At 35.3% G+C, this 14791-nt stretch overlaps 2 protein-coding genes and 1 long non-coding RNA gene across 3 annotated transcripts; 1 reads left to right on the top strand and 2 right to left on the bottom strand.

Annotated features, from left to right (window-relative positions):
* Positions 1-1078: 1078 nt before the first annotated feature.
* LOC115955371 (heat shock cognate 70 kDa protein-like) lies at positions 1079-4601 on the bottom strand. The gene is made up of 3 exons (XM_031073480.1): positions 4274-4601; positions 2234-3223; positions 1079-1816 (listed from the first exon to the last, which is right to left on the bottom strand). The coding sequence occupies exons 1-3, from the start codon at positions 4485-4487 to the stop codon at positions 1167-1169; spliced, it is 1854 nt and encodes a 617-aa protein (XP_030929340.1). The 5' UTR covers positions 4488-4601; the 3' UTR covers positions 1079-1166.
* A 2841-nt stretch (positions 4602-7442) lies between these two features.
* On the bottom strand, positions 7443-10893 carry LOC115958045 (heat shock cognate 70 kDa protein-like). Its single transcript, XM_031076407.1, has 2 exons — positions 10651-10893; positions 7443-9270 (listed from the first exon to the last, which is right to left on the bottom strand). The coding sequence occupies exons 1-2, from the start codon at positions 10862-10864 to the stop codon at positions 7637-7639; spliced, it is 1848 nt and encodes a 615-aa protein (XP_030932267.1). The 5' UTR covers positions 10865-10893; the 3' UTR covers positions 7443-7636.
* Positions 10894-11399: 506 nt separating this feature from the next.
* On the top strand, positions 11400-12745 carry LOC115954550. The gene is made up of 3 exons (XR_004083923.1): positions 11400-11868; positions 11945-12021; positions 12405-12745. It is a non-coding gene; the product is annotated as an uncharacterized LOC115954550 (long non-coding RNA).
* Positions 12746-14791: the final 2046 nt, after the last annotated feature.

Genomic DNA, 14791 nt, shown 5'->3' with positions numbered 1-14791 from the left:
ATTAATGCTGTGGGGCCAGAGAACTTGTGACCCCAACCCACTTTGCTTTAGGGCCCAAGACCCGAGTCGAGGAGGGATATTGCCGAGAACATACAGTGAAAGTCCAAATGACCTAGAGATATAGCCAACGATGATTCTGTCCTCGGCATCCCAACGCGCTCCTGAAAGAAATGGCAAGTACGGTATAGGAACAATTTAAGGAAAAGCTGAACACCTCCACATTTATGGAGAAAGGACCCCTGGACAATATGACGACAAGGGACATAAGAAATGATGTCATTACTGCAATTAAATACTCTATACCAAATAGAGCAATGCTTTTCAGTTTTTACAACCACCCCCAACCACTTTGGGTAGGGGCTGATGGGACAAGTATCAGCCCCGGAAAGCTGAACCTACACGTGGACGTTGGAGAAAGGGTAAAGGCTAATATAAAAAGAGAAGTAAGCAATCCAGAAAAGGGGCTGGGAAAAAAGGCCAAGAACCAGAGCCTCTAAGGCCATGCCGATGAGAAAGACTTCTTGAGCAAACATGGTTCACCTCTGTATGAATACCATGATCACCCACTGTCCGGTGACCAAGGCCTAGCCTTTCAGCTCACGCTCTACAAATTTTATTGTTTGGGCCTTTAACGTATGAATCCAATACCAGTTTGGGGTCGTTACAAATTGAGTCCTTACAAATGCTAAGGCCAAACATTTTTCAATTGTTCTCACCTTTCACTCAAAAATAAATAAATAAAATTGATTTCACCTTTATATGTGATAAGTTGTGATTGGAGTATTAATATTTTTACTTTACTTCACCAAAGATTGCATACACATCACAACAATCCACATTAGCAGTTGTGAAATTTTTCTCCCTAAACTAGTGATCCATTTGGTATTAATGTAGGAAGTAGAACGAAGCTGTAAAGGTTTAGTACTAGATCTTTTTGTGCTAAAAAGTTCTAACTAAAACGAGTTTTAGCCTTTACAGCAATATTAAAGTATTTTAATTTTGTTTAAAGCTATTTGGTAATCAATCGCTAAAAAGACTTTAGACATGAGCAAGAAAACGCTACAACAAAATGTAGTCAAAATAGTAACACTGGTGACATAGTTTGAACTTTGAAGTTCCAATACATCCGTTGCAATAATAGGGTGCTACGACAAACTCTTTAACTATCATCTTTTTGTTAAATGGGATTGCAAATACTCGAGCCATTTCAACTTGTCCTGATATGGCTTTAAATCCTTGACCTGGCGGTCATCTAATGACCATTCAATCACCTGTTCAACAGCATCATTAATCTCTTTTTGAACTGCAGGGCTAAGCTTGGCACAAATATTCTCATCATTGACAGCATTCTTCATGTCATAGGCATAGTTCTCCAAATCTAACTTAGCCTTAACCTTCTTCATGTGATAGTCATCTTCAGTCTTGTATCTCTCTGCGTCCTGGACCATCCTCTCAATCTCTTCATTGGATAGTCTCCACTCGTCATTGGTAATAGTGACCTTCCTTTTCACACCAGTGGTCTTCTCCTCCGCAGAAACATTCAAGACACCATTGATATCAAGATCAAAACAAATAATTACCTTTCCAACACCCCTGGGTGCTGGAGTAATGCCACAAAGATCAAATTCTCCCAAAAAGTTGTTATCACAACATCTTGCTCTCTCACCCTCATAAACTGAAATCCTCATAACAGTCTGGTTGTCTTCGGTGGTTTCAAACACCCCCTCCTTCTTGATGGGAATGATGGTATTCCTTGGAATCAAAACAGACATCACATCTCCTTCAATATCTGTACCAAGGGACAGAGGGGTGACATCTAACAGTGGCGGAGCCACTTGAGCCCCCCCAAAATTTTTGAAAAAAATAATTTTTTTTTTGAAAATATCTTAAATAATTTGATAGTTTTCAAATAATCTTATCATTTTGGCCATCTATACCTAATAATATACCTACATATTTAAGAGAGTCTAAAAATAAATATAATTTTCATTTAAATAAAATACAATCTATAAATATATGTGTCAACAAATTACAATAATTAAACATTCATTATCTTTAAAATGAACGTATAGGTATTTTAACAATTATTTCAACAAATAAAATGGAAAAAATTGAGCTATGAAGTATTGAAATTACCATTTTACATTTCATACACAAAAAAAAAAAAAAAAAAAAAAAAAAAAAAAAAAAATTTTATATGGCCCCCTCAAAGATAAATTCCTGGCTTCGCCACTGACATCTAAGAGCTTGATGTCTTGAATTTTCTCATTACCCATTCCAATCATGATAGCAGCTTGAACAGCGGCTCCATAAGCAACAGCCTCATCTGGATGAATGCTCTTGCAGAGCTCCTTCCCATCAAAGAAGTCCCGTAACAACTGCTGCACCTTGGGGATTCTGGAAGAACCACCCGTAAGAACAACATCATGGACACAACTCTTGTCAATCTTAGCATCAACCAAACACTTTTTCACAAGCTCAATACACTTCCTGAACAAATCCTTGTTGAGCTCCACAAATTTGGCACGGGTAATAGTTGAAAAGAAATCAATACCATTAAATAAACAATCAACTTCAATGGTAGTCTCAATTGCAGAAGAAAGAATCATCTTTGCTTTCTCACAAGCAGTTCTTAACCTCCTAAGACCTCTGGAATCTCCACTAATGTCCACCTTGTGCTGCCTCTTAAATATTTCAACGAAGTGCTTTAACATTCTGTTATCAAAGTCCTCACCTCCAAGGTGAGTGTCTCCAGCAACAGCCTTCACTTCGAAGACACCCTTCTCAATGGTAAGTAGCGAGACATCAGCAGTACCACCACCCAAATCAAAAATTAACACATTTTTCTTGCCAATGCAGCCAGTCTTCTCAAGACCATATGCAATAGCTGCAGCAGTTGGTTCATTGATTATACGCAGGACATTCATGCCTGCAATGCCTCCAGCATCCCTTGTGGCCTTACGCTGGGAGTCATTGAAGTAGGCAGGGACAGTAATAACTGCATTCTTCACAGTTGTGCCCAGGTAGGCTTCGGCCATCTCTAGCATCTTTTTCAGGACCATAGATGAGATTTCCTCAGCAGCAAAACGCTTCTCTTCACCCTTATAGTTGACCACAATCAAAGGCTTATCATTAGGACCTCCAATGACCTTAAATGGCCAAAGGTTGATATCGCTTTGAACCAAGGGATCACTAAATCTCCTACCAATCAATCGCTTTGCATCTGCAATACCATACCCTTTTAAGAAAGAGATACTTCAAATAGAAGAGGAAAAAATTATAAAACAACAATGAAGCAGAAAAACCAGGAGGTTATTTTTACAACAATAATTGAAATTTGATGTTGGAGTTAAAGCTTCCATTGTACTCTTTTCTTTCTGATTTAAAAAAGTTAAAAAAATTTCAAAGAGAGAGAGAGAGAAGAAAAAGCACAAGAACCATAAGTTAAATATTGATTTTTTTTTTTTTTTTTTGTTGACAGCTATATTTAGTTCGTTAATTAAAGGAATGAAAAAGGAAAATTTGTAGTTCATATCATAAGACTAATAAAATAGTATAAAAAGGGAGGAAACAAAAACAATTGTCACATAAAGCTACTCTTGATAGCATTGTACTTTCACGTTAAATTTTTAAATTTGATTAGAGCTGATTATACACAAATTTGAAATTTTCAAACAGAGAACTTGGATTAAAATCTTGACAATTACAATTACTGAAAAGACTTCATAATTGATGCATATAATGGAGAACTTTGATTAAAATCTTAAAAATTACAATTACTAAAGCGACTAGACTTCATAATTAATGCATATATTGGAAAAAGCTAGTAGTTCTCTGAGAAGCACAAACACTTCATTTGGAATGTGTAATGGTTCCATGCTTTCTAGGTAATAGCTATTTTTTTCAAAATGTCTCCGTGTGGTATCCATACCCACACACTTCCTAGTTAGTTCTTATTTCTTTAAATCATTTTTATAATTGTAGTTGTGAAATCTATTAATAACATTCTTAAAGATTTAAGTGGAATTAATAAATATATTTTCTGCGAAAAAAAAAAAAAATCTTTTGGCTAAGAAGATGGTTTTTTTTTTCCTAACCGTCACCAAAATAATAATCCATGTAAAAGCAGGAGCCAAGAGGACAGGAATAGACAAACGCAATATATAATACATGACCACCGAGAGAGTATACATTGATGTTGGTAAGTGAAAACCAAGTTTATAATTATTTTTTTTCCTAAAAATAAAAATAAAGCAAGTTTTTTGAAGATTACCAAATACGGAGTTGGTGGGGTTCCTGGCGACCTGGTTCTTGGCGGCATCACCTACCAAGCGCTCCATCGGAGTGAAAGCAACGTAGGAGGGAGTGGTCCTGTTACCTTGATCATTCACTATTATCTCTACTTTTTCATTTTGCCACACTGCCACGCACGAGTACGTTGTACCCAGATCGATACCAATCGCCAGGTCCTCTTTATGGTTGGCCATTGTCGTCGGGACGAGAAGCTCAAAGACTTTTGTAAACCAAAACTGATAAGTAGAAGAAAGTAGAGTAGTAGACTATGACTATGAGACACTACTATGGAAACGAAAGGTAAAGACGGTACTATATATATCATACATATATCCCTTAACCTCGAAGATTTGACTATGAGACACTACTTTGGAAACGAAAGGTAAAGACGGTACTATATATATCATACATATATCCCTTAACCTCGAAGTTTTTCTTTCTGTTCACCCGCTTGGGAAAAAAAAACGAAGAAAAGGAAAAAGGAAGTCTATAATGCAAGTGTTAAATATTAGCATTGATACACCATGTTGAATATGCTAGTATAGATGCGGAAGCGAAAGCATAAAATATAAAACACAATAACACACGAGGGTTACGTGGTTCAGCCTAACGGCCTACATCCATGGAGGAAACCCTAAAGGGTTACATTAATAATATATTAGAGTGTAGTACAAATCCTGTGTTATAATGAATCATAACATGTGTATATATAGTAAACTAAACCCTAGACTAATAGACTTCTAGTACAAGTAGGAGACTTGGCTTGCACACAAAGTAGAATTAGGCTTGGGCTTATACTAATGGGTTAATATATCTCTAACAGCAAGGATGTGGGTCCTACAATTAAAATATACATATATCCCTTAACCTCGAAGTTTTTCTTTCTGAGAAGCACTTTAGAGAGAGAATTTGAGCCACCGCTCTTCTCTATTGTCTCGCGCTCTCTTCTTCTCTCTCTTTCTCTGCGATCGATCGCTGAAAATCTTTGGAATCATCCTCGCATTACTGAAAATTCGAATCAAATTTTTTTTTTTCACTCTCTCTCTCTCTCTCTCTCTCTCTCTAAAAACTATCAGAAATTTTTTTTTAACTGAAAATTTGTTACCTTTTTTACCCTCGCAATCCAGGTCGATCAAACTCGTCGACTCGTCCATACTCAAAAAGAAGTTTTTCTTTCTGTTCACCCGCTTGGGAAAAAAAAACGAAGAAAAGGAAAAAGGAAGTCTATAATGCAAGGATGTGGGTCCTACAATTAAAATATACATGACTATTTTCTTCCTTTGATATTTTCAGTTATTTTCCATTTAAATAATTTGTATTTTAGGAAATGTTAGTATCTAATTCCAAATTAGTGGAAATATAAGTGTAATAAGTAATGACGACTCAAGAGAGGTAAGATGAGAACCGAAAAAGTGGAATTTACCCCTTGTATTAATACCCATTATTTTTGTTATTCTTAATTTAAGATGAGAACCTCCCCTGTCTCCCCCGATGAGGACATCCTCGGTTGGTTTTGGGATCTCCTTTAACGAATTTTTCTTAGGAGGCATTTGGTTCGTTGTGATGTTACATTTGTTCCCCCTCTCTTAATTTAAAATGAGGACATTCTCGGTTGGTTTTAGGATCTCCTTTATCGAATTTTTCTTAGGAGTCATTTGGTTTGCTGTGATGTTACATTTGGTCATAATATTACGTTATTATAATATTACGTTATTGTAATCTTACATTAATATAATCTCAATATAAGAATACAACATTACATTATTTAAGAAGGTGATAAGATTAAGATGATGTGATATATAATGTAATTTTAAATTATAGTAACATTAAAAAAAATAAACCAAAAATCTTAATGTCACATCATCATAATGTGCAAACGCCTCCTTAGGGTCCATTTGGTTGGAGGGGTAGAAAAGTGAATGATAAAAAATGGTGAGAGGATGGAAAAGATTTTAATTTCTCTCATTTTTATTTGGTTAGGAGTGGAAAAGTGGAAGAATCGAAAAATTAAGTTTGTATAAATTTACTCATATACCCTTTTTAAAAAATAATGCACAATTAAAACAAAAAAGTGACAAACAACCAAAAAAAAAAAGCTATTACCCAATTTATTAAAAAATAAAATCATGTCTAGTTAAACAAAACAAAACAAAACAACCATCATGCCCACAACCTAGGAAATCAAAATTAAAAAATAATTAAAAAAAAGAAAAGAAGAAGAGACAACGACCAAGAAAGGAAAGAAAAAAATGGAAAAAAATTGAAAAAATGAAAAGACAACATGCCCAGGAAAGCAAAAAAAAAAAAAAAAAAAGGATTTGATGAATTGCTCATGTGCAAGTGTACATGGGCATTTTTGTCAATCAAGATGTTCAGAATCCCCACCCTCTTTTCTCCCCCCATTTTAGGGAGAATCACTACTTTTGAATATTTACCTATGTAAGCATATAGATAATGGCCTAGTATTATGTTATTGTGTAATTATTCAATATACCCAAAGCACAATAAATGCATACTCTCTCTCTCACATGAATAGTAAATCACAACTTGAATTTTTTTTTTAGATAAATCTCAACATGAATTTAATTAGTGGAACTTACTTTTTAAAAAACCTTAATTAGAAATTCCTAAATATAAACTTAGGAAGCAAGGAAATTATTGTGCTCCAAGATCACTAAATAATAATTATCCGTTATTAATGCTAAGGCCAAACATTTTTCAGTTGTTTTCACCTCTATATGTGACAAGTTGTGATTGAAGTAATAATACTTTTACATTAGTATAGACTATAGATTGCATACACATCGTAACAATTTGTGAAAATTTTGTTCCTAAACTAATGACCCATTTGGTATTAATGTAGGAAGTAGAACTTAGCTGTCAAAGTTTAGAAACAGAGCTTTTTGTGCTAAAGAGTTCTAACTAAAAGGTTTTTTAGCATTTAGTTTTCTCTTAGACAAATATTAAAATACTTCAAGTTGTTGAAAGCTATTTGGTAATCAATTGCTAAAAAAGATTTTAGACATGATCAAGAAAACGCTAAAACAAAATGTAAAAATATTAGCACTGGTGAAATAGTTTGAACGTTTTTTTTTTTTTTTTGGTAGAAAGGGGAGATGTATAAGAACTTATGAGGCTACTGCCACAACATTACAAATACGGTTCTGGGTCAAGCCCAACCTGTCAAAACGCATAGAATTTACAATAGAGAGGGGAGGGGAATCAAAAGTGACAAAATCATCCTCCATGACTGCTCCTGCTCTAGCTAGGGCATCGGACAGTTAGAACTTTGAACCATTACATCTGTTGCATTAATAGGGTGCTACGATGAACTCTTTAACTATTACCTTTTTTGTTGAATGGGACTGCAAATACTCTTGAGCCATTTCAACTTGTCCTGATATGGTTTTAAATACATGACCTTGCTGTCATCTAATGACCATTGAATCACCTGTTCAACAGCATCTTTAATCTCTTTCTGAACTGCAGGGCTAAGCTTCGCACAAATATTCTCATCATTGACAGCATTCTTCATGTCATAGGCATAGTTCGCTAAATCTAACTTAGCCTTAACCTTCTTCATGTGATAGTTATCTTCAGCCTTGTATCTCTTCGCATCCTGGACCATCCTCTCAACCTCTTCATTGGACAGTCTCCATTTATCATTGGTAATAGTGATCTTCCTTTTCACACCAGTGGTCTTCTCTGTTGCAGAAACATTCAAGATACCATTGATGTCAAGATCAAAACAAACTATTACCTTTCCAGCACCCCTGGGTGCTGGAGGAATGCCACAAAGATCAAATTTTCCCAGCAAGTTGTTATCAGTGGATCTTGCTCTTTCACCCTCATAAACTGAAATTCTCATATTAAGCTGGTTGTCCATCATGGTTTGGTATTCATGCTCCTTGGTGGGAATGGTGGTATTCCTTGGAATCAAAACAGACATCACCTGTCCATGAGTCTCTATACCAAGGGACAGAGGGGTGACATCAAAGAGTATAATGTCTTGAATTTTCTTATTACCCCTTCCAGTTAAGATTGCAGCTTGAACAGCAGCTCCATAAGCCACAGCCTCATCTGGATTTATGCTCTTGCAGAGCTCCTTCCCATCAAAGAAGTCCTGTAACAGCTGCTGCACCTTGGGGATTCTGGAAGAACCACCCGTGAGAACAACATCATGGACGCAACTCTTGTCCATCTTAGCATCGGCCAAACACTTTTCCACAGGCTCGATACACTTCCTGAACAAATCCATGTTGAGTTCCGCAAATTTGGCACAGTTAATAGTTGAAAAGAAATCAATACCATTATATAAACAATCAACTTCAATGGTAGTCTCAATTGCAGAAGAAAGAATCCTCTTTGCATTCTCACAAGCAGTTCTTAACCTTCTAAGAGCTCTGGAATCTCCACTAATATCCACCTTGTGCTGCCTCTTAAATATTTCAACAAAGTGCTTTAACATTCTGTTATCAAAGTCCTCACCTCCAAGGTGAGTATCTCCAGCAACGGCCTTCACTTCGAAGACACCCTTCTCAATGGTAAGTAGTGAGACATCAACAGTACCACCACCAACATCAAAAATCAACACATTTTTCTTGCCAATGCAGCCAGACTTCTCAAGACCATATGCAAGGGCTGCAGCAGTTGGTTCATTGATTATACGAAGGACATTCAAGCCTGCAATTCCTCCAGCATCCCTTGTGGCCTTGGGTTGGGAGTCATTGAAGTAGGCAGGGACAGTAACAACCGCATTCTTCACAGTTGTGCCCAGGTAGGCTTCAGCCATCTCACGCATCTTTTGAAGCACCATAGATGAGATTTCCTCAGCAGCAAAACACTTCTCTTCACCCTTATAGTTGACCACAATCATAGGCTTATCACTAGGACCTTCAATGACCTTAAATGGCCAAAGGTTGATATCGCTTTGAACCAAGGGATCACTAAATCTCCTACCAATCAACCGTTTTGCATCTGCAATACAATACCCTTTTAAGAAACAGACACTTCAAATAGAAGAGGAAAAATTATAAAACAACAATGAAGTAGAAGAGCCAGGAGGTCGTGTTTACTACAGCAATTGAATTTAGATGTTGGAGTTTAGGTTTCTGCTGTACTCTTTTTTTCCTGATTTAACAGAATTGAGATTTCCTTCAAAAAATAGAGAGACACAAGAACCAGAAATTAAGTAATGATTCTTTGTTGACAACAATATTTAATTCATGAATTAAAGGAATGGAAGAGGACATTTTGTAGTTCACATCATATTATCATTAGACTCATAAAATCAAGGGATAGGAAACGAAAAAAAAAAAAAAAAAAAACTTGGCACATTAAGCTACTCTTGATAACATTGTGATTTCAACTTTTTATATATATAAACATTGTGATTTCACTTTAAAATTTTAAATTTGATCAGAGCTGATTATACACAAGTTAGGAAATTTTTAAACGGAGAACTTGTATTAAAATCTTGACTTACAATTACTGAAAAGACTTAATAATTGATGTATATAATAGAGAACTTTAATTATAATCTTGATAATTACAATTAGTAAGGGGAAAAGACTTCATAATTAATGCATATAATGGAGAAAGTTATTCGTTCTCTAGGAAGAGCAGACACTTCATTTGAGGTGTCGTGCTTCCTAGATAAGGGCTAATTTTTAAAAAAAAATTTGCGTCATCATATAGTACTCATATCCATTTTTTTCTTAGTTACTCCATCCGTTCCACTTTTTTTGTCCTGTTTAAAATGTCAAACTTTTTAAGAGAATATTATTTATTGTTTTATCTACGTTTTAAAAATGTATAAGTTTTTAAAATTACCCTTAAAAAAATTTATCAAAAAATTTAATTAATAAATTAATAAGGATATAATAGAAACATCAATAAATTAATGACTTTTATTTATAATATTTTGACGCATTTTAAAATGGAATGGAGGAAAAAAAAAAAAAAAAGAGGTGAGACAGAGGTTGTAATTCTTTACTTATTTAAATCATTTTTACTATTGAAGTTGTGAATCCAATTAATAACATTCTTAAAGAGTTAAAGTGATTTAAGTGGAGGAAATTTTGTCTTCTGCTGTGAACTTAGGGGAAAAAAAAAAAAAACCATCTTTTGGCTAAGAAGATGGTTTTTTTTTTCCTAACCGTCACCAAAATTAGAATCCATGTAAAAGCAAGAGCCAAGAGGACAGGATAGACAAACTCAATATATAATATATGACTATAAAGAGAATACATGATGTTGGTAAGAAAAAATCAAGTTTTTAACTTTTGTTTTTTCCTTTTTTTTGAAAAAAATAAAAATAAAAAGAAGCAATTTTTTTTTTTTTTTTTTTGAGATTACCGAAAACGGAGTTGGTGGGGTTCCTGGCGACCTGGTTCTTGGCGGCATCACCTACCAAGCGCTGCATCGGAGTGAAAGCAACATAGGAGGGAGTGGTCCTGTTACCTTGATCATTCACTATTATCTCTACTCTTTCATTTTTCCACACTGCCACGCACGAGTAAGTTGTACCCAGATCGATCCCAATCGCCGGACCCTCTCTATGGTTGGCCATTGTCGTCGCGACAAGAAGCTCAGAGACTTTTGTAAACTGAAACTAAATAAGTAGAAGAAAGTAGACTCTAGGGAGTGTCTGAGACACTTTGACAATGGAAGTTTAAGGAACTGCATAGGCATGTATATACATGCCTTAACCTCGAAAAAAGGAAGTCTAATATGTAATGGGTCCTTCAATTAATGGAATTTATTCTTATTAAGATGGATAAATGTTATAAATGCTAAAATTTAGCATGCCAAATGCTATAAACACTAAAAAAAAAAAACTCCATCAATGCTGTTAAATGTTATTTATTTTGCACTTCGGCTACAGTGGACTGCTATCTCTAGCAGCCCACTGTAGCAAGATTGTAAAAAAAAAAAAAGTATTTGTTTAATAAAACCCCGCTTCCCTTTTTCGCGCCCATCTCCTCTGGTTTTCCCTCATTCTTTTCGCGCCTATCTCCTCTGGATTTCCCTCATTTTTTTTTTTTTTTTCTGATTCTCTCTTTCTCCCACGCCTACGCCTCTGCCTCCTCTCTTCTTCTTTTTTTTTTTTCTTCGTTCTCCCTCAACCCAAGCCGCTCTTCCCTTCCCTCAACCCACGCCGCCAATTCATCTCCGCTTCACTACTCCCTCTGACCGAACCATCATCACAAACACAGCCTCTGCTCTTCTTCCTCTGAGTGAACCCATACCGAACCCACTCTTCTCTCCCTGACCAAACCCAAAAGCCCAGTCTTGAAAGTCATATTCTCATCTCAAAACCGAAGATTCATGGGAGGGGATTAGGCTTCCATTTGGGTCAGACTGAAGCTCCATGGGTCAGGCTTCCATTTAGGTTTTGTTTTGGGTTAGGGATTTTGTGGATCTTGTATTGCTGCTCAGTTCTTCCCGATCTGATCTTAGAGCTAAAAGCTTTACCCAAATTTCGCACTCCAAAACCACCGCTGACCAGCGCACGGCGCCATTTTGAGCTTTGGCGGACAAGTCCTCGGCTCATCTCTAATTCTCTCTTGTCAGGTACACCTTACTTTTTTTTTTTTTGGTTTCTAATTCTGTTCCTATAATTTTATCTAATTCAATTCTTTTTTTGCAGTATAACCAAAAACACTAGAGCGATACCAGCAATCTTGCTTCACTCCTCAGGATAACAGCATTGAACGTGAAGCACAGGTTTGTGTTTGCTGAAATTCCTCCTTAAAATTCTAGTATCATCTTTAGAGTTTTATATGTTGAATAGATTTTAGACAGATTTGCATTTTTCTCTACACACATGAAATCAAACTTTGCTCACATATGAACATTATACTAGTATGAAATTTCATACATCATGTTTGAATTCAGTGGCATATATGCTTATACACATGATTAATAGTTCAATTGATGTGATTTTTGCTGGACTTTAAGATAATGTGATACTACCTCCTCCCATCTATATTGGATATTGTTTCTGTTGGTTTTAATTTAACTGCTGTTTTTTCCTTTGCATTGGTTTTTCTGCACTGGTTTTAATTTAACTGCTGTTTTTTCCTCTGCACTTTTTCTGCACTGGGTAGCTGCTGGATTTCTGCACTGGATAGCTGCTGCCTGCAGAGTGTGGGCTGCTGTTTTCTTATTCTGCACTGGTTTAATTTAACTGCTGTTTTTTCCTCTGCACTGGTTTTTCTGCACTGGGTAGCTGCTGGATTTCTGTACTGGATAGCTGCTGCCAGCAGTGGAGCATCAACAGCTAATGCAGCAACTCAAGAAGCTGTGGTGGAAGATGCTGTCAAAGCTAAATGGCTTGGTTGCTGCAGAATTTTGTTTATGTGTAATAGTAAAAGAGTAGCTCAAGTCTGTAATTTTAGTTGCACACCAAGTTGGCAGGAAAAAATTATGGTTGCTGACATCTCAAACTTGATGCAAAATTTCAACAATATAAATGAAAATGGATATGTTCCATTTAATAAGTGATCATCCTATTATTGTTTCTTTGATAAATGATGCTAGTGTTTTATGGATTCTTATCAATTATTGAATGCTAAGAGAATAAATTCCAAAAAAAAAAAAAAAGCTAAGAACAATTCTCTCCAATACTACGCAGTAATGTTGCAGGGTACTTGTGGTAGTTAGTTATGGTAGTTATTTGAAAACATAAAGAAAGAATAAAAAAAAGGAATATTTAAATGAAGTGGTAAAATAATAGAACCTTTGATGTTGGGTGTTTTGTAAAGTGGGTTGTTAAAATGAATAAAGTAACTTTTTAAGATGCTAAATGCTATATTTTATAGCATTCTTGATGAGAATGCTCTTAGGGAGTATACTCTTTCTTATATTGGATGAGCCACAAAGTACCCCGTAATAATCCACAATTAATATATATATATATATATAGAGAGAGAGAGAGAGAGAGAGAGATAATGCTTTAATTGCACTAACTAATAACTCACAGTTAAAATACATGGGTCAATTGAAAATTATTGTGTACTCTCTGAGTACTATAAATGCATACTCCCTCCTCTTACATGAATGATAAGTTCCACTAATTAAATTCATAGTAGGACCTACATTTATGTGAGATGGAGGAATACGCATTTATGGTACTCTGCTCTGGGAGTACCTAATAATTTTCCATGTTAACGAAAGCTCGTAGGGCATTGGTTAATAATTCATTTAAAGAAAGTTTTTATGAAAAAAAAAATTAATATTTTACAGCTTTTTTCATTTTCCATAAAAATGGTATCAAAACTTTCCAAAAATGGATTGTTAAGTATTCATTAAAAACTTTCTAAAATTGTTTACTAATAACAAATGCCCTTAAGACATTCATTGACATTTACCTTAGGTTTTTTTTTTTTTTTTTTTGGATAAGGACTATAGTTATTACTTGTTACACTTGTATCTCTTCTTTTTTTTCTTTTTTTTCTTTTTTTTTTTGAGAAACGTATCTCTTCTAATTTGAAATAACATACTCACATCTTCTAAAATATAACAATTTACACTAATCTTTCCTAGACGACTGAAAAAATGCTTTAAAAATTCCCCAAAAAAAAAATAGGCTTTAAGAAAATTCCAAATTTCTCCTCAAAAAGGAAGTGGAGGATAGTTTAAGTGGATGGTAATATAATAAATTTTAGATTTTTATTTTTATTTTTTCGAATCATCTAAGGGAGATCAGTGTAAATAATCTCTTTATTTTAGGGAATTGAGTTTTTTATTCCATACTAGAGAAAAGATGAGTGAAATAACAAAAAATCCCCCCCCCCCCCTCCCCTGTTCGAATCACACTCGACATGATTATAAACCTTACTTTGTACTCTACCCTCCTCAATAGATTGTTAGTGAGTGTTGGGTGTTGTTTTTGCATCTAGTCACGTGTCATCTGTTGGAAGGGCGACCTAGTTCTTAGCGGCAACACCTACCAAGCGCTCCATAGGATAGGAGTGAAAGTAACATGGGAAGGAGTGGTCTTGTTAGGTTACCCTGATCATTCACTATTATCTCTACTCTTTCATTTTGCCACACTGCCACACACAAGTACGTTGTATCCAGATCTATCTCAATTATTGCCGAACCCTTTCCTTTGTTGCCTTTGTCCAGCGGAACCACTAGTTCTAATCTTTTATTTTTAAAAAAAAAGTTATGAATGAATACTATGAGGCACTTCAGCAATGAAAAAGTTGAAGACGGTCTATATGCTCAAAGGCGGAGGCTTTTTATAAACCAAAACGTTGTAGAAGAAAGAAGACTTTGAGACACTTTGCATTAAAACTTGAAAGATTGGAGACGGCCAAATGTCCACACTAATTTTTTTTTTTTACTATATCCATGGTCGGATTGGGTCAAGTTGTGGAATTTTTCAATCTAACCCATAACAGGCAGATTTAAAAAATTTCAATCCAATCCAACCCATCACAAGAGCCTAACCCAACCCACATGGGCCGAGTTAGACATATGAGTTAAA

The sequence above is a fragment of the Quercus lobata genome, chromosome 8, assembly GCF_001633185.2.
Source record: "Quercus lobata isolate SW786 chromosome 8, ValleyOak3.0 Primary Assembly, whole genome shotgun sequence".
In the NCBI taxonomy this organism is placed as follows: Eukaryota; Viridiplantae; Streptophyta; class Magnoliopsida; order Fagales; family Fagaceae; genus Quercus; species Quercus lobata.
Note: the sequence above shows the minus strand (reverse complement) of the source record. Positions and strands in the feature narration are given on the sequence as shown.

What these genes read in the sequence shown, in the direction of transcription:
- LOC115955371 (XM_031073480.1), bottom strand. Translation starts at nt 4,487, where the DNA reads ATGGCCAACCATAAAGAGGACCTGGCGATTGGTATCGATCTGGGTACA. An exon ending in CCCCACCAACTCCGTATTTG is followed by an intron (nt 3,224 to 4,273) that starts GTAATCTTCAAA and finishes ATGGTATTGCAG; the next exon opens with ATGCAAAGCGATTGATTGGT. An exon ending in CATCAAGCTCTTAGATGTCA is followed by an intron (nt 1,817 to 2,233) that starts GTGGCGAAGCCA and finishes CGCCACTGTTAG; the next exon opens with ATGTCACCCCTCTGTCCCTT.
- LOC115958045 (XM_031076407.1), bottom strand. Translation starts at nt 10,864, where the DNA reads ATGGCCAACCATAGAGAGGGTCCGGCGATTGGGATCGATCTGGGTACA. An exon ending in CCCCACCAACTCCGTTTTCG is followed by an intron (nt 9,271 to 10,650) that starts GTAATCTCAAAA and finishes ATTGTATTGCAG; the next exon opens with ATGCAAAACGGTTGATTGGT.